Raw genomic sequence first — 26,919 nt, 5'->3', positions numbered from 1 at the left:
AGCCAGATGAATGTGGCACGTGAGATGCAGCAGGATGGAAAGCTATTCCGGGTTTTTGTTCACCCTTTGCATCACTCCTTGTTATATCTATCATTTAAAGGGAATCTGTCACGCCCAAAATTGAAGGTGAGGTAAGCCCACCAGCATCAGGGGCATATCTACAGCGTTCTGTAGATAAGCCCCCGATGTATGCTGAAAGATGAGAAAAAGAGGTTAGATTATACTCACCCAGGGGCGGTCCCGGTCCGGTTCTGGTCCGATGGGTGTCGCGGTCCGGTCCGGGGCCTCCCATCTTCTTACGATGACATCCTCTTCTTGTATTCACGCTGCGGCTCCGGCGCAGGCGTACTTTGTCTGCCCTGTTGTGCGCAGGCGCCGGCCCCTGGGTGAATATAATCTAACCTCTTTTTCTCATCTTTCAAGATACATCGGGGGCTTATCTACAGCATTCCAGAATGCATTACAGAACGCTGTAGATAAGCCCCTGATGCTGGTGGGCTTAGCTCACCTTCGATGTTGGTGGTGACAGGTTCCCTTTAAAGCGAGCTCTCCGATATTCTGCCAATAGAAACGTGTTACAGCTTTAAATCTTAAAGGGAACCTGTGACATTGTACCTGCTGTCCGGTCTGTGGACATTATCATATACAGAAGGAAGAGCTGATCAGAATTATATAAAGGTTTGTTGGAAAAGATTAAGCATAACTTGTATTTTATTCATTGAATTCCCTGCTGTTTGTATGCATAGGAGTCCAGTGGGCGGTACTACCCAGGAGTCCAGTGGGCGGCCCTACTCAGTGATTGACAGCTAGCTATGCCTGCACAGTCATACAAGGAAGACTGTCAATTACTGAGTAGGACCGCCCACTGGACTTAAATTGGATTTCTGGGACATTAAATGATTAACCAAAACTTTTATAACAAAAATGTGTATCAATCCGATCAGTTTCTCCTGCTCTATAACATCTTGCCTGTAGATCAGATACTATTTTCAACATGCCTGGTTCCCTTTAAAATGGGTCTGTCACCCCAAAATCACTATTTAAATAAAGCTGTAGCCATACAGGGGCATAAGCCCCTATAAAACCCACACAACTGTTGTAGTAAATGCTGTCTTTGTTGTACCTATAAAAAGCATCTAGTTTGATATCAAATTGGGGTGTTCGGTGCACCTCTGGCATGGCCGAGTGATTTGGTGTACCGTTCCACCCTTTTAATTAAAATGAACTGCTGCTTCCCTTTGTGTTGGTTGACAGATGGAGTGCTGCCTAAATAGAGTGCTCGGATGTGAGCACACAGGGTACCAGCAGGAGCCATGATTCCTCCTCACAGTCCTCTCTGCTGCGGCCGCCCGCTCCTCTGATTCCGGCTTCAGAGAAAGGACCAGAGGCTGATGACAGGTCTGTGAGCACGGACACATACACTGAGCGCTGTCCATCATCACAGAGATAGGCCAAAGAGTGCGCCACATCTCTAGGCCTCACCCTAATTTGCATATCAAACTAAAAGCTTCTTGGGCACAATAAAGACAACATTTAGTACAACAGCGTTATGATTTTATAGGAACTAAGTTCCTTATATGACTATGGCCTTAGGTTAGAATAGTGACTCGGCGTTGACACTCTTTAGAATTATTACTTGTAGGGTGGTATTATCTAGACATTGTTAGTAGATTGCTTTATACATGGTGTGGGTATTTGGTCACTCTGTATCAGAATTATTTGAGCTACTTAACCCCTCTTCTCCTGGAATATAATAATAAATCATGAGAACTGCAGTTCTTGCAAGCCACAATACTAGTGATAGCATGGGCACTTGGGCTGTGCCATCATTTGCAGGTACCAGCTGTGTTATTCAATTTACACCATGCCCTGTTGGACAAAATCAGAGATAATTTAGGTCCTAGCCACCCTACTCCTTAGATGTTGCAATCGAGGCAGACCTCGAAAAATTCATTATGGCTTATCAAATAAATGTAAGTACTGTGCACAATTGTTCGGGTGACTGATGCACACCTTGGCTCTGATCACTGGAGCATCTATCTATCTATCTATCTATCTATCTATCTACCTATCTATCTATCTATCTATCCCATATCTATCTATCTATCCCATATCTATCTATCTATCTATCTATCTATCTATCTATCTATCTATCTATCTATCTATCTATCTATCTATCTATCTATCTCATATCTATCTATCTATCTATCCCATATCTATCTATCTATCTATCTATCTCATATCTATCTATCTATCCCATATCTATCTATCTATCTATCTATCTATCTATCTATCTATCTATCTATCTATCTATCTCATATCTATCTATCTATCTATCTATCTATCTATCTATCCCATATCTATCTATCTATCTATCTATCTATCTATCTATCTATCTATCTATCCCATATCTATCTATCTATCTATCTATCTATCTATCTATCTATCTATCTATCTATCTATCTATCTATCCCCTATCTATCTATCTATCTATCTATCTATCTATCTATCTATCTATCTATCTATCTATCCCCTATCTATCTATCTATCTATCTCATATCTATCTATCTATCTATCTATCTATCTATCTATCTATCCCATATCTATCTATCTATCTATCTATCTATCTATCTCATATCTATCTCATATCTATCTATCTCATATCTATCTATCTATCTATCTATCTATCTATCTGTCTATCAAGATTCAAGATTCAAAGAAGCTTTATTGGCAGGACCAAATACACATCAGTTTTGCCAAAGCAAGTGTATAGAGGCAATAGGGATAGGGACTGAGGGGATGTTGGGTAGGAGCTGTGGGGGGAGGTGGATGGGGCAGATCCAGGGTGGGGGCTATAGTCCATGGCATAGGGGAGATGGATGGGGCAGATCCAGGGTGGGGGCTATAGTCCATGGCATAGGGGAGGTGGATGGGGCAGGTCCAGGTTGGGGGCTATAGTCCATGGCATCATAGTTCTCTTTCTCGTAGTCTATGACATTCGCTCACATACCGCGCTGCTATCTCCACCGCTCTCTCTTCTTCTCCCAGCAAGATATAGGTTTTCTCTTCCTCCTTCATGGTGATGAAGTCTGGGAAGAGATGTGAGAGTCTCCTGAAGTGAGTCTCCCTCACTGCTGAGTATTTGGAGCAGTGTAGCAGGAAGTGGGTTTCGTCCTCTATGGCCTCCTGATCACAGTGTTGGCACAGTCTTTCCTCCCTGGGCTTGTAGCTCTGCCTGTGTCGGCCACATTCGATGGCCAGACTGTGGGCACTGAGTCTATATCGGCTCAGGATCTGGCGGTCTCTGGGGTCCGGGAGTTTCTCCAGATATGGGGCCAGTCTGTAGTCTCTCTGTAGGCTCCGGTACATGGTCAGTTTCTGTGAGCTGATGATATCATTCTTCCAGTCACTGACATACCTCTCCTGGCCTTCATCTGCCATCTTCCTAATTCCGGCTTTTGTCAGGTTGTTGTGATTGGTGTTCTGCTCCGGTTGGGTTTGGCTGGGCTGTTCCGGGGGTTCTGGTTTTTCTGTTTCACCTTCATGTATCAGGGCTTTATGGTGGTGGGAGCTTGGATTGCTCCTATGCAGGTGAGCCCGGAATGACAGCGCCCTCTTTAGAACTGTTAGGTGTAGAGGGAATCTGCCCAGCTCGGCCCGACAAGCACTGTTGGAGGTGCTCCGATGGACCTGGAGAAGGTGCTTGCAGAATTCCAGGTGGAATATTTCTGTTGGACTGGAGTCCCACTTTGACCAGTCTGGGTAGGTGTGAGGACCCCAGACTTCGCTGCCATACAGGAGGATTGGGGCGATGATGGAGTCGAAGATTTTTAGCCAGACCCTCACTGGTGGCTTCAGATGGTAGAGTGTCCTTCGGATGGCATAGAAGGTTTTGCAGGCCTTGTCTTTCAGGGTCTCTATGGCTTGTTTGAAGTTCCCTGACCGGTGAATCTCTAGGCCCAGGTAGGTATATTTGTCCGTTCCTGTGAGGTCGCAGTTGTTGAGGATAAATGATGGGTGTTGGTCTGATCTTCTCTTTCTCCTCTGGAACACCATGGTGTTGGTTTTCTTTAGGTTGACCGGTAGGGCCCAGGTGGAGCTGAATTTCTCTAGGATTTTCAGGTTGTCCTGGAGGCCTTTCTCGGTTGGTGACAGCAGCAGCAGGTCATCTGCATACAGCAGGAATTTCACCTGGGCGTCGTGGAGGGTGAGACCTGGTGCTGAGGAGGATTCCAGGGCGGTAGCCAGCTCGTTAATGTAGATGTTGAAGAGCGTTGGGCTTAGGCTGCAGCCTTGTCTTACTCCGCGGCTCTGCTGGAAAAAAGCCGTTCTTTTGCCGCTCACACTCACGCTGCAGCTGTTCTCGGTGTAGGAGCTTTTGATGACATCGTAGGTCTTTCCTCCTATTCCACTCTCCAGCAGTTTCAGGAATAAGCCCGGGTGCCACACTGAATCAAAAGCCTTTTTAAAGTCCACAAAGCAGGCGTATATCTTCCCATTCTTTGTATTGTAGACGTGTCTCTGAATGAGGCTGTGCAGAGTATAGATGTGGTCAGTGGTGCGGTGGTTCGGCATGAACCCTGCTTGGCTCTTGTTGAGGACGTTGTGCTCGGTGAGGAAGGTGAGGATCCTCTTGTTCAGGATACTGTTGAACAGTTTTCCCAGGTTGCTGCTGACGCATATGCCTCTGTAGTTAGCTGGGTCATACCTGTCCCCACTCTTGTGGATGGGTGTGATGAGGCCTTGGTTCCAGGTACGAGGGAAGTAGCCGGCACTCAGTACAATATTGAAGAGTTTAACCATTGCAGCCTGTATTTCTGGTGGGCTGTACTTCAGCATTTCTGGTAGGATTCCATCTAGGCCACCGGCTTTTCTACATCTTATGGAGGAGAGTCTCTCGGTTACTTCCTGTAGTGTTATAGGTGTATCCACCGGGTTTTGGAAGTTTTTGATTTTTTCCTCCATTGCTTTTAGTTTCGCCATTATGTTTTCCTGTTCTTGGCTTAGTCCTTCCTTTGGAATGTCTTTATAGAGGTCTCTGAAGTATTGGAGCCAGAGGTTGCCATTTTGGATATGGTTGTTGTTTTTCTTGTCTTTGGTGCCCATGTGGTTCCATAGTTCCCAGAAGGAGTTGTCTTGGAGGGCGTCTTGGAGTTGATTGAGCTTGGTAGAGATGTAACTCTGCTTCTTCCTCCTGAGGATGGTTTTGTACTGCTTTTGTATGGAGTCATAGGCTTCCCTCAGACCCAGGTGGTTGGGGTCTCTGTGTTTCTTGTTGGAGGCTGTTCTCAGGGTCTTCCGTACAGCTTTACATTCTCTGTCAAACCAGCCATTGACCTGTGTTTCTTTTGGTCTCTTGTAGTCGACTTTTTTAAGGTCAGACAGTCTGGCCATTGCGTAGAATATATTGTTGAGGTCCTTTGCTGCTTGGTTCACTCCCTCTGGGTTTGGCATGTACTCAAGGTTGTAGAAGTGGTGGAGCATCCGCTGTATTTCAGGTCTGCTGGAAGCTTCTTTATATCTTAGTGCCGACATTTTGGACCATTTATAGGATGGAGGCCGGGTGAAGAGGCCGCTCTGCTGTGGCTTCTGAGTGGATGGTTTCTCTGTAGATTTTATGTACAGAAGAAGTTGGCTGTGGTCTGACAGGTGCGTTTGTGGGGTGACTATGAAGGCGCTGACATCTGCCAGGTTCAGGTCTGTAATGGCGTAATCAACTACACTCCTCCCTACATGGGAGTTTAGTGTATACCTTCCTAAGGAGTCACCCTTGCTTCGTCCATTAAGGATATGAAGTCCTAAACTTTTACATACGTTCAGGAGCTTTCTGCCACTTTTGTTGACTGTACTGTCATAGCTGTTTCTCTCAGTGTGTACAGGGTCTTGGCCGTCATTCTCTGCTCCAAGTATGTAGATGTTTCCATCCGTGGTCAGGAAGTCTCTCTCTCTCCCTGTTCTTGCATTGAGGTCTCCAAAGATGAGAACTTTGCCCAGGGCCTGATAATGGGCGGCTTCTCTTTGTAAGATCTCGAAGCAGTCTGGATTGAAGTAGGGGGACTCTGGCGGTGGTATATAGGTGGCACAGAGGTGGACATCAGACTGGCAGGTGAGGATGGAGCTGCTGATTCTGATCCATATGTGGCTGTCTCCTTTCTTCACCGGTTTGATGTACTGGTGGAGCTCCTCTTTATACCAGATCGCTACTCCTCCTGAGCCCCGGCCCTGTTTGATGTTTTTATTTTTCTGGGCATGGACCAAGAATTCCTTGTATCCAATAGGCACCAGGGATTCGTTTTCGGCTCTGGTCCATGTTTCCAGGAGGATCTGAATGTCTATATTTTTCATACTTTGTATAAAATCAGGGTCCTTTGTTTTAGATCCAAAGGTTGAGGCGTTGAGACCCTGGATATTCCAGCTGCTGATTGTAAGTGAAGACATTCTTCTGTGTGGTTTGTGTGTATATATCTTGTAATGAGTATGGCTGTGTGGGACAAACTGGATTTCTGACAGTTTTATAGCGGTGCTTGGTTCCATCCAGTCACATTATTATTCTGCGCAGTGCATTGAGCAGGTTTATTATCTCATTCCTATCTCTGCTCTGCATGTATCTGTGTGGGCTTGGTGGTCTCCTCGGTGGAGGTCTCCACCTCCGATGGTCTGACACTGGGTGAAGAGCTTTGTTTCCAGCTTCAGGAGGTAGCCTTGGGGTTTTCTGCTTTATCATCTATCCCATATCTATCATCTATCCCATATCTATCATCTATCCCATATCTATCTATCTATCTATCTATCTATCTATCTATCTATCTATCTCATATCTATCTATCTCATATCTATCTATCTATCTAGCTATCTCATATCTATCTATCTATTTCATATCTATCTATCTATCTATCCCATATCTATCTATCTATCTATCTATCTATCTATCTATCTCATATCTATCTATCTATCCCATATCTATCTATCTATCTATCTATCTATCTATCTCATATCTATCTATCTATCTATCTATCTCATATCTATCTATCTATTTCATATCTATCTATCTATCTATCTATCTATCTATCTATCTATCTATCTATCTATCTATCTATCCCATATCTATCTATCTATCTATCTATCTCATATCTATCTATCTATCCCATATCTATCTATCTATCTATCTATCTATCTATCTATCTATCTATCTATCTATCTATCTATCTATCTCATATCTATCTATCTATCTATCTATCTATCTATCTATCTATCTATCTATCTATCTATCCCATATCTATCTATCTATCTATCTATCTATCTATCTATCTATCTATCTATCTATCTATCTATCTATCCCATATCTATCTATCTATCTATCTATCTATCTATCTCATATCTATCTATCTATCCCATATCAAATTCAAATTCAAATTCAAATGAGCTTTATTGGCAGGACTAAGTACATGTTAGCATTGCCAAAGCATATGGTAAAAATACGGGGGTGGGGGAGGGGGGGCATATAGAGGTCCAGGGAATATCAAATTCCTTTTAGAGGATAGGGGATGTTTCCAGGGTGGGGTATAGGAGTCCATGACATATCGGGCTCTTTAGTCGGGGGATAGGGATATGTCCAGTGTTGGGGTACGGGAGTCCATGACATATCAGGCTCCTCTTAGTCTGTGGCAGGCACTGACATATTCCGCTGCTACGGCCACTGCACTTTCCTCTTCCCCCAGTATTATCGGCAGTTTCTCTTCCTCCTCCTTGGAGGTGAAATCTGGGAGGAGATCAGACAGCCTCTTGAAGTGAGTGTCCCTCACTGCGGAGTATTTGGGGCACCTCAGCAGGAAGTGGGCCTCATCCTCCACGGCCTCCTGGGGGCACTGCTGGCAGAGTCTGTTCTCTCGAGGCTTGTAGTTCTGTCGGTGCCGCCCGGATTCGATGAGTAGGCTGTGGGCGCTCAGTCTGTACCGGCTCAGGATCTGTCGATCTTTGGGGTTTTCTAGTTTCTCTAGATATGGGGCCAGTTTGTACTCCCTCTGTAGATTCCGGTATATTGTCAGTTTCTGGGATTTGTTTATGTCGTTCCTCCAGATGCTGAGATATTCCTCTTTGACTTTGTGTACCATTTTCTGGATTTCACCTTTTGTCAGGCCATGGAGGTTGATGGCTTGGTCAGACTGGCTTTGGGTACTTTTCCTTGGGAGGCTTCCTGAGGCTTCCTGGTGTAGGAAGGCTTTGTGATGGTAGGAGCTGGGACTGCTACTTTGTAGATGAGCCTTGAATGACAGCGCCTTCTTCTTTATTGCGATGTGTAGTGGGAATCTGCCCAGCTCTGCTTGGCAGGCGCTATTTGATGTGCTCCGATGGACTTGGAGAAGATGCTTGCAGAACTCTAGGTGGAATATTTCTGTCGGCCCAGCGTCCCACTTTGACCAGTTTGGGTATGAGACTGGGCCCCAGACCTCACTACCGTATAGAAGAATTGGGGCAATGATGGAGTCAAAAATTTTTAGCCATACGGTTACTGGTGCCTTGAGGTGGTACAGACGCCTTCTGATGGCATAGAAGGCTTTGGATGCCTTGTCTTTTAGTGACTCTATGGCTTGCTTGAAGCTCCCTGACTGGCTGAGTTCTAGGCCCAGGTAGGTGTACCTGTTGGTTTCAGTAAGTGGACGGTTGTCTATCATAAAGGTAGGATTGCCAGTGGGTTTCTGCTTTCTTTTCTGGAACACCATGATATTAGTTTTTTTCTTGTTGATTGGCAGTGCCCATGTGCTGCTGAAGGTCTCTAGGATTTTCAGATGATCTTGGAGGCCTTTCTCAGTTGGTGATAACAGCACGAGGTCATCTGCATACAGCAGAAATTTCACCTGGGTGTCATGGAGGGTGAGTCCTGGTGCTGAGGAGGACTCTAGGGCCACTGCCAGCTCGTTGATGTAGATGTTAAAGAGCGTTGGACTGAGGCTGCAGCCCTGTCTCACTCCTCGACTTTGTTGGAAATAGGCTGTCCTCCTTCCGTTGACCTTCACACTGCAACTGTTCTCTGTGTAGGAGCTTCGGATGACATCATATGTTTTGCCTCCTATTCCGCTCCCCAGCAATTTTAGGAATAGTCCTGGGTGCCACACTGAGTCGAAGGCCTTCTTGAAGTCCACAAAACAAGCGTATATCTTCCCGTTCTTTGTATTGTGGACGTGGCTCTTGATGAGGCTGTGCAGAGTGTAGATGTGGTCAGTGGTGCGGTGGTTTGGCATGAACCCTGCTTGGCTCTTGCTGAGGACGTTGTGCTCGGTGAGGAAGGTGAGGATCCTCTTGTTCAGGATGCAGTTGAAGAGTTTACCCAGGTTGCTGCTGACACATATCCCTCGGTAGTTTGCTGGGTCGTACTTGTCCCCATTTTTGTGTATAGGGGTTATGAGGCCTTGGTTCCAGTTTATCTATCTATCTATCTATCTCATATCTATCTATCTATCTATCTATCTATCTATCTATCTATCTATCTATCTATCTATCTATCTATCTATCTATCCCATATCTATCTATCTATCTATCTATCCCATATCTATCTATCTATCTATCTATCTATCATCTATCTATCTATCTATCTATCTATCTATCTATCTATCTATCTATCTATCTATCTATCCCCTATCTATCTATCTATCTATCTATCTCATATCTATCTATCTATCTATCTATCTATCTATCTATCTATCTATCTATCTATCTATCTATCCCATATCTATCTATCTCATATCTATCTCATATCTATCTATCTCATATCTATCTATCTATCTATCTATCTCATATCTATCTATCTCATATCTATCTATCTATCTATCTATCTCATATCTATCTATCTCATATCTATCTATCTATCTATCTATCTCATATCTATCTATCTATCTATCTATCTATCTATCTCATATCTATCTATCTATCTATCTATCTATCTATCTCATATCTATCTATCTCATATCTATCTATCTATCTATCTATCTATCTATCTCATATCTATCTATCTCATATCTATCTATCTATCTATCTCATATCTATCTATCTATCTATCTATCTCATATCTATCTATCTCATATCTATCTATCTATCTATCTATCTATCTCATATCTATCTATCTATCTATCTATCAATTCAAATTCAAATTCAAATGAGCTTTATTGGCAGGACTAAGTACATGTTAGCATTGCCAAAGCATATGGTAAAAATACGGGGGTGGGGGAGGGGGGGCATATAGAGGTCCAGGGAATATCAAATTCCTTTTAGAGGATAGGGGATGTTTCCAGGGTGGGGTATAGGAGTCCATGACATATCGGGCTCTTTAGTCGGGGGATAGGGATATGTCCAGTGTTGGGGTACGGGAGTCCATGACATATCAGGCTCCTCTTAGTCTGTGGCAGGCACTGACATATTCCGCTGCTACGGCCACTGCACTTTCCTCTTCCCCCAGTATTATCGGCAGTTTCTCTTCCTCCTCCTTGGAGGTGAAATCTGGGAGGAGATCAGACAGCCTCTTGAAGTGAGTGTCCCTCACTGCGGAGTATTTGGGGCACCTCAGCAGGAAGTGGGCCTCATCCTCCACGGCCTCCTGGGGGCACTGCTGGCAGAGTCTGTTCTCTCGAGGCTTGTAGTTCTGTCGGTGCCGCCCGGATTCGATGAGTAGGCTGTGGGCGCTCAGTCTGTACCGGCTCAGGATCTGTCGATCTTTGGGGTTTTCTAGTTTCTCTAGATATGGGGCCAGTTTGTACTCCCTCTGTAGATTCCGGTATATTGTCAGTTTCTGGGATTTGTTTATGTCGTTCCTCCAGATGCTGAGATATTCCTCTTTGACTTTGTGTACCATTTTCTGGATTTCACCTTTTGTCAGGCCATGGAGGTTGATGGCTTGGTCAGACTGGCTTTGGGTACTTTTCCTTGGGAGGCTTCCTGAGGCTTCCTGGTGTAGGAAGGCTTTGTGATGGTAGGAGCTGGGACTGCTACTTTGTAGATGAGCCTTGAATGACAGCGCCTTCTTCTTTATTGCGATGTGTAGTGGGAATCTGCCCAGCTCTGCTCGGCAGGCGCTATTTGATGTGATCCGATGGACTTGGAGAAGATGCTTGCAGAACTCTAGGTGGAATATTTCTGTCGGCCCAGCGTCCCACTTTGACCAGTTTGGGTATGAGACTGGGCCCCAGACCTCACTACCGTATAGAAGAATTGGGGCAATGATGGAGTCAAAAATTTTTAGCCATACGGTTACTGATGCCTTGAGGTGGTACAGACGCCTTCTGATGGCATAGAAGGCTTTGGATGCCTTGTCTTTTAGTGACTCTATGGCTTGCTTGAAGCTCCCTGACTGGCTGAGTTCTAGGCCCAGGTAGGTGTACCTGTTGGTTTCAGTAAGTGGACGGTTGTCTATCATAAAGGTAGGATTGCCAGTGGGTTTCTGCTTTCTTTTCTGGAACACCATGATATTAGTTTTTTTCTCGTTGATTGGCAGTGCCCATGTGCTGCTGAAGGTCTCTAGGATTTTCAGATGATCTTGGAGGCCTTTCTCAGTTGGTGATAACAGCACGAGGTCATCTGCATACAGCAGAAATTTCACCTGGGTGTCATGGAGGGTAAGTCCTGGTGCTGAGGAGGACTCTAGGGCCGCTGCCAGCTCGTTGATGTAGATGTTAAAGAGCGTTGGACTGAGGCTGCAGCCCTGTCTCACTCCTCGACTTTGTTGGAAATAGGCTGTCCTCCTTCCGTTGACCTTCACACTGCAACTGTTCTCTGTGTAGGAGCTTCGGATGACATCATATGTTTTGCCTCCTATTCCGCTCCCCAGCAATTTTAGGAATAGTCCTGGGTGCCACACTGAGTCGAAGGCCTTCTTGAAGTCCACAAAACAAGCGTATATCTTCCCGTTCTTTGTATTGTGGACGTGGCTCTTGATGAGGCTGTGCAGAGTGTAGATGTGGTCAGTGGTGCGGTGGTTTGGCATGAACCCTGCTTGGCTCTTGCTGAGGACGTTGTGCTCGGTGAGGAAGGTGAGGATCCTCTTGTTCAGGATGCAGTTGAAGAGTTTACCCAGGTTGCTGCTGACACATATCCCTCGGTAGTTTGCTGGGTCGTACTTGTCCCCATTTTTGTGTATAGGGGTTATGAGGCCTTGGTTCCAGTTTTTGGGGAAGCAGCCGGCCTGCAGTACAATATTAAATAGTTTTGTTATCGCAGCCTGGATGTCTGGAGGGCTGTATTTCAGCATTTCTGGGAGGATCCCATCTGGACCACTGGCTTTTTTACCTTTTATCTGTGTGATCCTTTCTGTTATTTCTGTCAGTGTGATTGGTGTATCCAGAGGATTTTGGAAATCTTTGAACTTTTCCTCCATATCTTTCAGTTTTTTCACAAGCTCTTTTTGTGCCAGGTTCAGGTCTTCACTTGGGATGTCATTGTAGAGGTCCTTGAAGTACTGGAGCCAGATGTTGCCGCTCTGGATGTGGAGGCTGTTGCTTTTCTGGTTGGATCCAAGGTGATTCCACAGTTCCCAAAATTTGTTGTCTTCAAGGGCATCTTGGAGTTGGAGGAGTTTGGTAGAGATGTCGTTTTGCTTTTTCTTTCTGAGGATGGCTTTGTAATTTCGTTGTACGGTGTGGTAGGCTTCTCTCAGAGTGGGGTTATTGGGGTGTCTGTGTTTTTTATTTGAGGCCATTCTTAGGGCCTTCCGTATGGTCTTGCATTCTTTGTCAAACCAGTTGTTGGGATTTTGTTTACTCGGTCTCTTGTTGATGATTCTTTTCAGGTCAGACATTTCTGCCATGGCATATAGAATGTCGTTAAGGTCTCTTACCGCTAGGTGTACTCCTTCTGGGTTGAGTTCATACACGTTATTATGGAAACATTGGAGCTTCTCCTTGATCTCTGGTCTGTTGATGGCATCTTTGTATTTTGGGGCCGACATCTTGGACCATTTGAAGGATGGTGGCAGGCTAAAGAGGCCGGTCTTTTGCGGGGTTTGTGAGGGTGATTTCTTTGTGGATTTGATGTATAGGAGCAGTTGGTTATGGTCTGACAGATGTGTTTGTGGGGTGACTATAAGGGCGCCAATATTTGTAGGGTCCATATCTGTGATGGCATAGTCTATCACACTGCTGCCCACATGGGAGTTTAGGGTATGTCTTCCCAGTGAGTCTCCCTTGGTGCGGCCATTGAGGATACGAAATCCAAGGCTTCGGCATAGGTTCAACAGCGTTCTGCCACTTTTATTAACTGTGCAATCATAGCTGTTCCTGTCGGTGTGCACTGGGTTGTCACAGTCGGTATCTGCTCCAAGTATATAGATGTTTCCATCAGTGGTCAGGTAGTCTCTTTCTCTTCCCGTTCTTGCGTTGAGGTCTCCGTAGATGAGAACGTTCCCAAGAGTCTGGAAATGGGCAGCTTCAGTCTTTAGGGTCTCAAAGCTGTCTGGGTTGAAGTATGGAGACTCTGGAGGTGCTACGTACACTGCACAGAGGTAGATGTCGGCCACGGATGTGAGGATGGAGCGGCTTATTCTTATCCAGATATGGCTGTCTCCTCTCTTCACTGCTCTGATATGTTCATGGAGCTCTTCTTTGTACCATACTAATATTCCTCCTGAGCTCCGGCCCTGTTTGATGTTTTTGTTTTTCAGGGCGGAGACAGAGAATTCCCTGTATCCGATGGGGACATAGGATTCATTATTGGCCTATCTATCTATCTCATATCTATCTATCTATCTATCTCATATCTATCTATCTATTTCATATCTATCTATCTATCTATCTCATATCTATCTATCTATTTCATATCTATCTATCTATCTATCTATCTATCTATCTATCTGTCTATCCCATATCTATCATCTATCCCATATCTATCTATCTATCTATCTATCTATCTATCTATCTATCTATCTATCTATCTCATATCTATCTATCTATCTATCTATCTATCCCATATATATCTATCTATCTATCTATCTATCTATCTATCTATCTATCTATCATCTATCTATCTATCTATCTATCTATCTATCTATCTATCTATCTATCCCCTATCTATCTATCTATCTATCTATCTATCTATCTCATATCTATCTATCTATCTATCTATCTATCTATCTCATATCTATCTATCTATCTCATATCTATCTATCTATCTATCTATCTATCTATCTATCTATCTATCTGTCTATCCCATATCTATCATCTATCCCATATCTATCTATCTATCTATCTATCTATCTATCTATCTATCTATCTATCTATCTCATATCTATCTATCTATCTATCTCATATCTATCTATCTATCTATCTATCTCATATCTATCTATCTATTTCATATCTATCTATCTATCTATCTATCTATCTATCTCATATCTATCTATCTATCTATCTATCTATCTATCTATCTATCTGCAGTTAGGGCCAGAAATATTTGGACAGTGACACAATTTTCGCGAGTTGGGCTCTGCATGCCACGACATTGGATTTGAAATGAAACCTTTACAACAGAATTCAAGTGCAGATTGTAACGTTTAATTTGAAGGGTTGAACAAAAATATCTGATAGAAAATGTAGGAATTGTACACATTTCTTTACAAACACTCCACATTTTAGGAGGTCAAAAGTAATTGGACAAATAAACATAACCCAAACAAAATATTTTTATTTTCAATATTTTGTTGCAAATCCTTTGGAGGCAATCACTGCCTTAAGTCTGGAACCCATGGACATCACCAAACGCTGGGTTTCCTCCTTCTTAATGCTTTGCCAGGCCTTTACAGCCGCAGCCTTCAGGTCTTGCTTGTTTGTGGGTCTTTCCGTCTTAAGTCTGGATTTGAGCAAGTGAAATGCATGCTCAATTGGGTTTAGATCTGGAGATTGACTTGGCCATTGCAGAATGTTCCACTTTTTGGCACTCATGAACTCCTGGGTAGCTTTGGCTGTATGCTTGGGGTCATTGTCCATCTGTACTATGAAGCGCCGTCCAATCAACTTTGCAGCATTTGGCTGAATCTGGGCTGAAAGTATATCCCGGTACACTTCAGAATTCATCCGGCTACTCTTGTCTGCTCTTATGTCATCAATAAACACAAGTGACCCAGTGCCATTGAAAGCCATGCATGCCCATGCCACCACGTTGCCTCCACCATGTTTTACAGAGGATGTGGTGTGCCTTGGATCATGTGCCGTTCCCTTTCTTCTCCAAACTTTTTTCTTCCCATCATTCTGGTACAGGTTGATCTTTGTCTCATCTGTCCATAGAATACTTTTCCAGAACTGAGCTGGCTTCTTGAGGTGTTTTTCTGCAAATTTAACTCTGGCCTGTCTATTTTTGGTATTGATGAATGGTTTGCATCTAGATGTGAACCCTTTGTATTTACTGTCATGGAGTCTTCTCTTTACTGTTGACTTAGAGACAGATACACCTACTTCACTGAGAGTGTTCTGGACTTCAGTTGATGTTGTGAAGGGGTTCTTCTTCACCAAATTAAGTATGCGGCGATCATCCACCACTGTTGTCATCCGTGGACGCCCAGGCCTTTTTGAGTTCCCAAGCTCACCAGTCAATTCCTTTTTTCTCAGAATGTACCCAACTGTTGATTTTGCTACTCCAAGCACGTCTGCTATCTCTCTGATGGATTTTTTCTTTTTTTTTCAGCCTCAGGATGTTCTGCTTCACCTCAATTGAGAGTTCCTTTGACCGCATGTTGTCTGCTCACAGCAACAGCTTCCAAATGCAAAACCACACACCTGGAATCCACCCCTGACCTTTTAACTACTTCATTGATTACAGGTTAACGAGGGAGACGCCTTCAGAGTTAATTGCAGCCCTTAGAGTCCATTGTCCAATTACTTTTGGTCCCTTGAAAAAAAGGACGCTATGCATTACAGAGCTATGATTCCTAAACCCTTTCTCCGATTTGGATGTGGAAACTATCATATTGCAGCTGGGAGTGTGCACTTTCAGCCCATATTATATATATAATTGTATTTCTGAACATGTTTTTGTAAACAGCTAAAATAACAAAACTTGTGTCACTGTCGAAATATTTCTGGCCCTAACTGTATCTATCTATCTATCCCATATCTATCTATCTATCTATCTATCTATCTATCTATCTATCTATCTATCTATCTATCTATCTATCTATCTATCTCATATCTATCTATCTATCTATCTATCTATCTATCTATCTATCTATCTATCTATCTACCTATCTACAGTGCCTACAAGTAGTATTCAACCCCCTGCAGATTTAGCAGGTTTACACATTTGGAATTAACTTGGCATTGTGACATTTGGACTGTAGATCAGCCTGGAAGTGTGAAACGCACTGCAGCAAAAAAGAATGTTATTTCTTTGTTTATTTTTTTTTTAAATTGTGAAAAGTCTTTTCAGAGGGTCATTTATTATTCAACCCCTCAACCCACCAGAATTCTGTTTGGTTCCCCTAAAGTAATAAGAAGTAGTTCAGGCACAAAGAACAATGAGCTTCACATGTTTGGATTAATTATCTCTTTTTCCAGCCTTTTCTGACTATTTAAGACCCTCCCCAACCTTGTGAACAGCACTCATACATGGTCAACATGGGAAAGACAAAGGAGCATTCCAAGGCCATCAGAGACAAGATCGTGGAGGGTCACAAGGCTGGCAAGGGGTACAAAACCCTTTCCAAGGAGTTGGGCCTACCTGTCTCCACTGTTGGGAGCATCATCCGGAAGTGGAAGGCTTATGGAACTACTGTTAGCCTTCCACGGCCTGGACAGCCTTTGAAAGTTTCCTCCCGTGCTGAGGCCAGGCTTGTCCGAAGAGTCAAGGCTAACCCAAGGACAACAAGGAAGGAGCTCCGGGAAGATCTCATGGCAGTGGGGACATTGGTTTCAGTCAATACCATAAGTAACGTACTCCACCGCAATGGTCTCCGTTCCAGACGAGCCCGTAAGGTACCTTTACTTTCAAAACGTCATGTCAAGGCTCATCTACAGTTTGCTCATGATCACTTGGAGGACTCTGAGACTGACTGGTTCAAGGTTCTCTGGTCTGATGAGACCAAGATCGAGATCTTTGGTGCCAACCACACACGTGACGTTTGGAGACTGGATGGCACTGCATACGACCCCAAGAATACCATCCCTACAGTCAAGCATGGTGGTGGCAGCATCATGCTGTGGGGCTGTTTCTCAGCCAAGGGGCCTGGCCATCTGGTCCGCATCCATGGGAAGATGGATAGCACGGCCTACCTGGAGATTTTGGCCAAGAACCTCCGCTCCTCCATCAAGGATCTTAAGATGGGTCGTCATTTCATCTTCCAACAAGACAACAACCCAAAGCACACAGCCAAGAAAACCAAGGCCTGGTTCAGGAGGCAAAAAATCAAGGTGTTGCAGTGGCCTAGTCAGTCTCCTGACCTTAACCCAATTGAAAACTTGTGGAAGGAGCTCAAGATTAAAGTCCACATGAGACACCCAAAGAACCTAGATAACTTGGAGAAGATCTGCATGGAGGAGTGGGCCAAGATAACTCCAGAGACCTGTGCCGGCCTGATCAGGTCTTATAAAAGACGATTATTAGCTGTAATTGCAAACAAAGGTTATTCCACAAAATATTAAACCTAGGGGTTAAATAATAATTGACCCACACTTTTATGTTTAAAATTTATAAAAATTTAACTGAGCAACAAAACTTTTTGGTTTGTAAGATTTATGCATCTGTTAATAAATCCTGCTCTTGTTTGAAGTTTGAAGGCTCTAACTTATTTGCATCTTATTAAACCTGCTAAATCTGCAGGGGGTTGAATACTACTTGTAGGCACTGTATCTATCTACCTATCCCATATCTATCTATCTATCTACCTATCCCATATCTATCTATCTATCTATCTATCTATCTGTCTATCTATCTCATATCTATCTATCTACCTACCTATCTATCTATCCCATATCTATCTATCTATCTATCTATCTATCTATCTATCTATCTATCTATCTATCTATCTATCTATCTCATATCTATCTATCTCATATCTATCTATCTATCTATCTATCTATCTATCTATCTATCTATCTATCTATCTATCCCATATCTATCTATCTATCTCATATCTATCTATCTATCTATCTATCTATCTATCTATCTATCTATCCCATATCTATCTATCTATCTCATATCTATCTATCTATCTATCCCATATCTATCTATCTATCTATCTATCTATCCCATATCTATCTATCTATCTATCTATCTATCTATCTATCTATCTATCTATCTATCTATCTATCCCATATCTATCTATCTATCTATCTATCTATCTATCTATCTATCTATCTATCTATCTATCTATCTATCTATCTATCAAATTCAAATTCAAATGAGCTTTATTGGCAGGACTAAGTACATGTTAGCATTGCCAAAGCATATGGTAAAAATACGGGGGTGGGGGAGGGGGGGCATATAGAGGTCCAGGGAATATCAAATTCCTTTTAGAGGATAGGGGATGTTTCCAGGGTGGGGTATAGGAGTCCATGACATATCGGGCTCTTTAGTCGGGGGATAGGGATATGTCCAGTGTTGGGGTACGGGAGTCCATGACATATCAGGCTCCTCTTAGTCTGTGGCAGGCACTGACATATTCCGCTGCTACGGCCACTGCACTTTCCTCTTCCCCCAGTATTATCGGCAGTTTCTCTTCCTCCTCCTTGGAGGTGAAATCTGGGAGGAGATCAGACAGCCTCTTGAAGTGAGTGTCCCTCACTGCGGAGTATTTGGGGCACCTCAGCAGGAAGTGGGCCTCATCCTCCACGGCCTCCTGGGGGCACTGCTGGCAGAGTCTGTTCTCTCGAGGCTTGTAGTTCTGTCGGTGCCGCCCGGATTCGATGAGTAGGCTGTGGGCGCTCAGTCTGTACCGGCTCAGGATCTGTCGATCTTTGGGGTTTTCTAGTTTCTCTAGATATGGGGCCAGTTTGTACTCCCTCTGTAGATTCCGGTATATTGTCAGTTTCTGGGATTTGTTTATGTCGTTCCTCCAGATGCTGAGATATTCCTCTTTGACTTTGTGTACCATTTTCTGGATTTCACCTTTTGTCAGGCCATGGAGGTTGATGGCTTGGTCAGACTGGCTTTGGGTACTTTTCCTTGGGAGGCTTCCTGAGGCTTCCTGGTGTAGGAAGGCTTTGTGATGGTAGGAGCTGGGACTGCTACTTTGTAGATGAGCCTTGAATGACAGCGCCTTCTTCTTTATTGCGATGTGTAGTGGGAATCTGCCCAGCTCTGCTCGGCAGGCGCTATTTGATGTGCTCCGATGGACTTGGAGAAGATGCTTGCAGAACTCTAGGTGGAATATTTCTGTCGGCCCAGCGTCCCACTTTGACCAGTTTGGGTATGAGACTGGGCCCCAGACCTCACTACCGTATAGAAGAATTGGGGCAATGATGGAGTCAAAAATTTTTAGCCATACGGTTACTGGTGCCTTGAGGTGGTACAGACGCCTTCTGATGGCATAGAAGGCTTTGGATGCCTTGTCTTTTAGTGACTCTATGGCTTGCTTGAAGCTCCCTGACTGGCTGAGTTCTAGGCCCAGGTAGGTGTACCTGTTGGTTTCAGTAAGTGGACGGTTGTCTATCATAAAGGTAGGATTGCCAGTGGGTTTCTGCTTTCTTTTCTGGAACACCATGATATTAGTTTTTTTCTCGTTGATTGGCAGTGCCCATGTGCTGCTGAAGGTCTCTAGGATTTTCAGATGATCTTGGAGGCCTTTCTCAGTTGGTGATAACAGCACGAGGTCATCTGCATACAGCAGAAATTTCACCTGGGTGTCATGGAGGGTGAGTCCTGGTGCTGAGGAGGACTCTAGGGCCACTGCCAGCTCGTTGATGTAGATGTTAAAGAGCGTTGGACTGAGGCTGCAGCCCTGTCTCACTCCTCGACTTTGTTGGAAATAGGCTGTCCTCCTTCCGTTGACCTTCACACTGCAACTGTTCTCTGTGTAGGAGCTTCGGATGACATCATATGTTTTGCCTCCTATTCCGCTCCCCAGCAATTTTAGGAATAGTCCTGGGTGCCACACTGAGTCGAAGGCCTTCTTGAAGTCCACAAAACAAGCGTATATCTTCCCGTTCTTTGTATTGTGGACGTGGCTCTTGATGAGGCCGTGCAGAGTGTAGATGTGGTCAGTGGTGCGGTGGTTTGGCATGAACCCTGCTTGGCTCTTGCTGAGGACATTGTGCTCGGTGAGGAAGGTGAGGATCCTCTTGTTCAGGATGCAGTTGAAGAGTTTACCCAGGTTGCTGCTGACACATATCCCTCGGTAGTTTGCTGGGTCGTACTTGTCCCCATTTTTGTGTATAGGGGTTATGAGGCCTTGGTTCCAGTTTTTGGGGAAGCAGCCGGCCTGCAGTACAATATTAAATAGTTTTGATATCGCAGCCTGGATGTCTGGAGGGCTGTATTTCAGCATTTCTGGGAGGATCCCATCTGGACCACTGGCTTTTTTACCTTTTATCTGTGTGATCCTTTCTGTTATTTCTGTCAGTGTGATTGGTGTATCCAGAGGATTTTGGAAATCTTTGAACTTTTCCTCCATATCTTTCAGTTTTTTCACAAGCTCTTTTTGTGCCAGGTTCAGGTCTTCACTTGGGATGTCATTGTAGAGGTCCTTGAAGTACTGGAGCCAGATGTTGCCGCTCTGGATGTGGAGGCTGTTGCTTTTCTGGTTGGATCCAAGGTGATTCCACAGTTCCCAAAATTTGTTGTCTTCAAGGGCATCTTGGAGTTGGAGGAGTTTGGTAGAGATGTCGTTTTGCTTTTTCTTTCTGAGGATGGCTTTGTAATTTCGTTGTACGGTGTGGTAGGCTTCTCTCAGAGTGGGGTTATTGGGGTCTCTGTGTTTTATCTATCTATCTATCTATCTATCTATCTATCTATCTATCTATCTATCTATCTATCTATCCCATATCTATCTATCTATCTATCTATCTATCTATCCCATATCTATCTATCTATCTATCTATCTATCTATCTATCTATCTATCTATCTATCTATCTATCTATCCCATATCTATCTATCTATCCCATATCTATCTATCTATCTATCTCATATCTATCTATCTATCTCATATCTATCTATCTATCTATCTATCTATCTATCTGTCTATCCCATATCTATCATCTATCCCATATCTATCTATCTATCTATCTATCTATCTATCTATCTATCTATCTATCTATCTATCTATCTCATATCTATCTATCTATCTATCTATCTACCTATCCCATATCTATCTATCTATCTATCTATCTATCTATCTATCTATCCCATATCTATCTATCTATCTATCTATCTATCTATCTATCTATCTATCTATCTATCTATCTATCTATCTATCTATCTCAAAACTGTTTTTCCCCACTTCAGATTTGGTTCACATAATACTTTTAGTGACTCTAGCAAGTGAAAAATAATTGGCTACTTAGATGTAAGTGTAAAAGAAAATTATTCCCAAGCACATGTAAATCAGATAGAGGTGGAATACATCCTTTGACGACGGCTGCATAAGCCTCATTCTTTAATATACACTTGAGAGTTTCTGTTCATTCATTTTCCTGACCACATGCGGCAATGCAGATCCAACATCTCTTTTTTTCCTTCCAGAATATAAAGTCTTTTTACAACATATAGAATTCAGTCCTTAAGCTCCAGGCGACTGATGAAGATGAGATTGCAGGCTATGTTTGACCTTACCAATTACAATTTCTGTGATGATTAATTCTATAAAATTGCGTGTTAAAGACTGAGTATGGGAATGCACTATGATGTTGTAATTCACATTTGACTAATAAAAAGTGAAATAGACCTTGTAAGAAAGTCCATTTTACGTCCACTCATGGGAATGTTTTTTAATGGAAACTGGTCAAGATGGGGGCTGGAACAAAGCGCAGCTGGGAGGAGGCCCCCCATGACTGCTTTGAGCCGGGCGGTTTTTTTAAATAATGCTGCGGCTGGGGATAGGAGAATGGAAAGGGGGGGAGGGGTTTAGAAGGGGGAGGTAGTAGGGAAAGTGCGGGAAAACCGCCATTCCCTACCTTAATTCAGGAGAAGGAAGACCCACCCACCCTCCCTTGTTGGCTTGTGCTTGGGGGTTTTTTAATGAAGGGGGGGGGGGAATTGTTGGGCAGAGTTTATATATTGATATGGCGAGGGAAGTTATATATCTATAAAAAAAAAAAAAAAAAGACATTTTTGGGGTTTGGGATTACACTTTGTATGCGGGTGTTTGGTCATTATTTGCATTTTATTTGTTTATTGTCACAGTGGCAGTGGGGGGGTGGGGGTTCTTGGAGTTGACGCTGATTGGTTGGGGGAAGGAATTGGAGCATAATTGCAGGCAATTTAAAATGTGGTGGGGTTGGATCTGGCATTTTGGTATGGGCTCTGGACGGGGTTTTACCCTGGGAGCTGTCGGTGGTTTTTTCTCTTCCCGGAACGGGATGTACGGTGCCCTCGAGCTGGTTTTCACGGCTGAGGGTAATATGGTGGTCGATCTTCTCTTGTGGGGTTTTGCCAGATCTTTTTAGCTCCAAGAACCCTCCCCTCGAATTTATACTGTTGTATTTATGTTTATGTTAATTTTGTTAATAAAAGTTGGCCGCTGTGGCCAAAATATCCAAAAGAATAATTGGTTATGTTTTTATTTAAGGAAAAGGTTGGGTCGGTGGGCAGTCTTGGTGGTTAGGTTACATACGTAGGAAAAGACCGTACTCGGCATATGCGGTCATGTTACCCTTAAAGGAGCTGTCTCATTTAGAAAAACTGTTTCAAATACCCTATTATGAAATGCTGAATGAGAGTACCTAATTGAGGGCCACTTTTTTTGCACAAGAAGGCCCATCATGTGGACAACCCACTGATTTCCATTGCCTTTATGTGTAATTCTTCATTCCACCTGCAGAGGAGCTATAGAGGAATGAAACACTTTCTGCAGATTCCTTCACAGCTGTACCCTTGATCCAATTATCTTTAGGGAACTCTTCTAATGAGAAAGGATTGTCGTAAGTGAACAACTCTTTAATGATATGGGATCAATTCCATGAGTTGAACAAGTGTGCAGTCTATGCTCAGATAACACCATCCTCACTAAAGATGCCATTTTTTGAATATGCCTTTGCAAAATTCTAGGCTACTTTGTTCCCTCTACCCAAACTCGTTTCTAAAACCTTGTGGTTGATGGGTTTTTTTCAGGTGAAAGTCATGCTTAGGATCTGTCCTTCTCAAGGAAGTCATGATACATCTGAGTCTATGTCCTTTTTAAAAGTTGACCCACGGAAAAAACAGATCACTTTATATGATCCATCTACTTGTGGTCCCTCCATTTCTGGACATAGAAGAGGCGTTGTTGCTGCTCCAAAGATGTTTGCCTTCGATTCGGTGTTCCCTCAAGACTCTTCTCAGGTGGGTCAAGACCATTTGCATGTTTACGAACGTAATAGTTTCACCCTGGTCTTCAAGAATATTTTTTGTTTTGATGGCATTGAGATAAATATTGTAAATCAGACTTTCGACCAGTTATCCTAGAATTGTCAAGATTGCAAATTGAAAAACAAAAATAAGACCCAATTGTGATCATACCACTTATGGTAAATAAAATATTTCATGTAGCTCATCGTTCTTGATGGTGGTGTATCATGACCAGTTTTCTTTATTATTATTATTATTATACATTTTTATAGCGCCATTTATTCCATGGCGCTTTACATGTGAATACGGGGCAAATATAGACAAATACATTAAACATGAGCAGATAACAAGGCACACAAGTACATAAGGAGGGAGGACCCTGCCCGCGAGGGCTCACAGTCTGCAGGGGGTGGGTGAGGATACACTAGGAGAGGGTAGGGCAGGTTGCGCGGCTGTTCAGTAGGTTGAGGATCACTGCAGGCTGTAGGCTTGTCGGAAGAGGTGGGTCTTCAGGTTCTTTTTGAAGGTTTCTATGTTAGGCGAGAGTCTGATGTGTTGGGGTAGAGAGTTCCAGAGTATGGGGGAAGCACGGGAGAAGTCTTGGATGCGGTTATGGGAAGAAGAGATGAGAGGGGAGTAGAGAAGGAGGTCTTGGGAGGATCGGAGGTCACGTGTAGGTAGGTACCGGGAGACCATGTCACAGATGTATGGAGGAGACAGGTTGTGGATGGCTTTGTATGTCAGTGTGAGGGTTTTGAACTGGAGTCTCTGGGCGATAGGAAGCCAGTGAAGGGCTTGACACAGGGGAGAGGCTGGGGAATAGCGGGGGGACAGGTGGATTAGTCGGGCAGCAGAGTGTAGGATGGATTGGAGTGGTGCCAGAGTGCTAGAGGGGAGTCCAGAGAGTAGGAGGTTGCAGTAGTCGAGGCGGGAGATGATAAGGGCATGCACTAGCGTTTTCTTTCTCACTTTGTGAGAGAAACTTTCATGACACTTATTATCCCAACGGTCTTGATTCCTAAAGATGACGATACACGTGTGAAAGCTGTTGGCCAAATGTTCGTTAGACATCTACCACTCCTTACTAGTCCATACTCATGATTGCTTGAGGCAAGTGCCAAACACCCCTATCAGTGGTTTATCACATCTAAAACCAAAAGGATCAAGTGTTAAAAATTCCAACTGTCAGATCCGTCTCTTTCCCGGCATCATCTATTGCGAATTAAGTGAGAAGGCTTTCCATACACATTAGATCTGCCCTTCCTGTCGAAATTGGTGGATTCCGCCAATTTACATCGAATATTGGGGCCTTAGATGGAGATGGAGCCCCTCACTCATTCAAACCACTCATAGGGAGGACAAATGTTGACCATAAGATATGGCTCCTCATCACGAACCCCATAGTAGCTGTAGAATCCTAGTATAGGTTTGATGAATTGTGTTATACTGTTAAATTGTGGCACTGTTCAAAAGATGTTCCCATCTGTTCTGAAAGTCACCATAGATGGCTCAGATACACGATACTAATAGGGCACTGTACATTTCTTGATCGTACTCTAGGCTGAAGTTTGCTCTGGGACTGTTGCAGAAGTGATCCAGTCTGTCGTGAATGGTGCAGATGGGTGCATATTTTGCTTTGGTCATGTCAAGCTTGGTAAGCTCCCAGATTTGTTACAGTTAATTATATGTCAGTCTGTTAATCACATGCTGTCGGTATCTGGTTCGGCAAACATAGTGAATGCAAATAGATTATAGCTTTTAATTAGTTACAAAACTTGCTTCAATTAATTTCTCCTCCAATGTTACAATATCAATTGGAGCTTATCAAAATTCCTAAACATTGTAAATAATTGTATTAACTTTATATTAGAGCCTCATCATGTGCTCGTATCACTATAATTCACAGCGAATGAAAAGACAAATTTTTGCTTGCCGAAGAGCTGAAATATAGATTCTTGGAAAGAAAATGACTCCAGATTTTCTTGGAATCGGCCATGATATTTATAGCTTGCAGATGGAGATTTGTATGACAATGAATGGCTGACTCTACATCGAGATGACTCCATTGTCATCTAATGGCGCTTTCTTTTTAGGTAAGACGTATACGATGATTGGCAAAGATGCTTCTACACAAAGCCTCGGCATTATACCCTGCGCAATCTCCTGGCTTTTCAAACTAATCAACGAGAGGAGAGAAAAGACTGGAACTCGCTTCTCGATCCGGGTTTCTGCTGTTGAAATCTATGGCAAAGATGAAAATCTAAAGGATTTATTAGCAGAGGTAGCCACTGGCAGCCTTCAAGATGGACAGTCCCCTGGGGTGTATCTCCGAGAAGATCCAATATGTGGCACTCAGGTATAATAACCTTCCATGGATTATTTATTTATACATTTTATTTCCAAATCTCCGATTTTGTTTCAAATCTCTTTCTTTTCAGCCATTATAGATCTGATGAAACTCTCTCTTGCCTAAAAGCCAGAATCCCTTGTCCCTAGCTATCCATATTTGTTTTTCTGATTGCCCAAGAGAGTTCAGCAGTGGAGATTTTTTTCTCACCCTCATCCTAATTAGGCGATTTTTTTTGCTGTGTTTTCAGCTTCAAAACCAGAGTGAGCTCAGAGCCCCGACGGCAGAAAAAGCCGCTCACTTCCTTGATGCTGCCATTGCTGCAAGAAGTACCAATAAGGTGGATTGTGAGGAAGAAGATAGGAGGAACTCGCATATGCTTTTCACCCTTCATATATACCAGTATCGTATGGAAAAAAGTGGAAAAGGAGGAAGTATGTCTATAGGAAGCATGCATAAATCCTGATCTTTTGGGTCTCGATGTTTGAAGTACTGTTACATTAATGGCCCAATATTTGCAGAACTGAAGTGCTGACCCAATAAGAATTACCTTATGGGTAGTATTTCTTATCTGGACATAAAAAGGGTTGTCCAAGACTGGAAAATATGGCTTTTGTTTTCCAAAAACAGCACCACACTAAAGATGATTTACAGGACCCTGGTCTAGCGGTCAAGTCAGTAGTCTGTGTCTTCTGGTAAGAAACCCTGCAAACTGCCTCCTACCTGCCAGAATTAATGTGGCCTCTTCTGATTTGCAGGCCCTGTGCAATGTCACTATTGCGCTGTAACACAAGCATGACGTTGTATCTGGCTTAAAGGGGTTGTCCAAATCACGATAAACCCCTTCTCAATCAGCATATTTGCCCTCAGTTAAATAACAACACTTATACTTGCCTTCCATTTCAGCGCCGTTCCAGCAGTGTCAGCACTCGCTGTCCCAGGGATTGCTTCACACTGTTATGTCATGCGATCCCTGTGCCTTTACTCTTCCCCACTTCATATGTACCATACATCAAGAGGAAGTGAGCGGTCGGGAATAGCTCTGACTTCCTCTTAATGTCTGATTTGTCCGGGAGAATGAAGTCAGCGCTGATTGGGCGCAGGAATCGTGTAACATAACAGTGTG

At 43.4% G+C, this 26,919-nt stretch overlaps 1 protein-coding gene across 2 annotated transcripts in view; it reads left to right on the top strand.

The window, feature by feature from the left end:
• KIF26A (kinesin family member 26A) overlaps positions 1–26,919 on the top strand; it is a 222,636-nt gene that overhangs the window by 180,065 nt on the left and 15,652 nt on the right. For both annotated transcript variants that reach the window (XM_069734325.1, XM_069734333.1), the window contains exons 6-9: positions 23,231–23,440; positions 25,007–25,100; positions 25,540–25,802; positions 26,044–26,227. In XM_069734325.1, coding sequence (XP_069590426.1) covers positions 23,231–23,440; positions 25,007–25,100; positions 25,540–25,802; positions 26,044–26,227 — 751 coding nt within the window. The remainder of the gene's footprint in view (positions 1–23,230; positions 23,441–25,006; positions 25,101–25,539; positions 25,803–26,043; positions 26,228–26,919) is intronic.

Source organism: Ranitomeya imitator, chromosome 1, assembly GCF_032444005.1.
Source record: "Ranitomeya imitator isolate aRanImi1 chromosome 1, aRanImi1.pri, whole genome shotgun sequence".
Lineage (NCBI taxonomy): Eukaryota > Metazoa > Chordata > Amphibia > Anura > Dendrobatidae > Ranitomeya > Ranitomeya imitator.
Note: the sequence above shows the minus strand (reverse complement) of the source record. Positions and strands in the feature narration are given on the sequence as shown.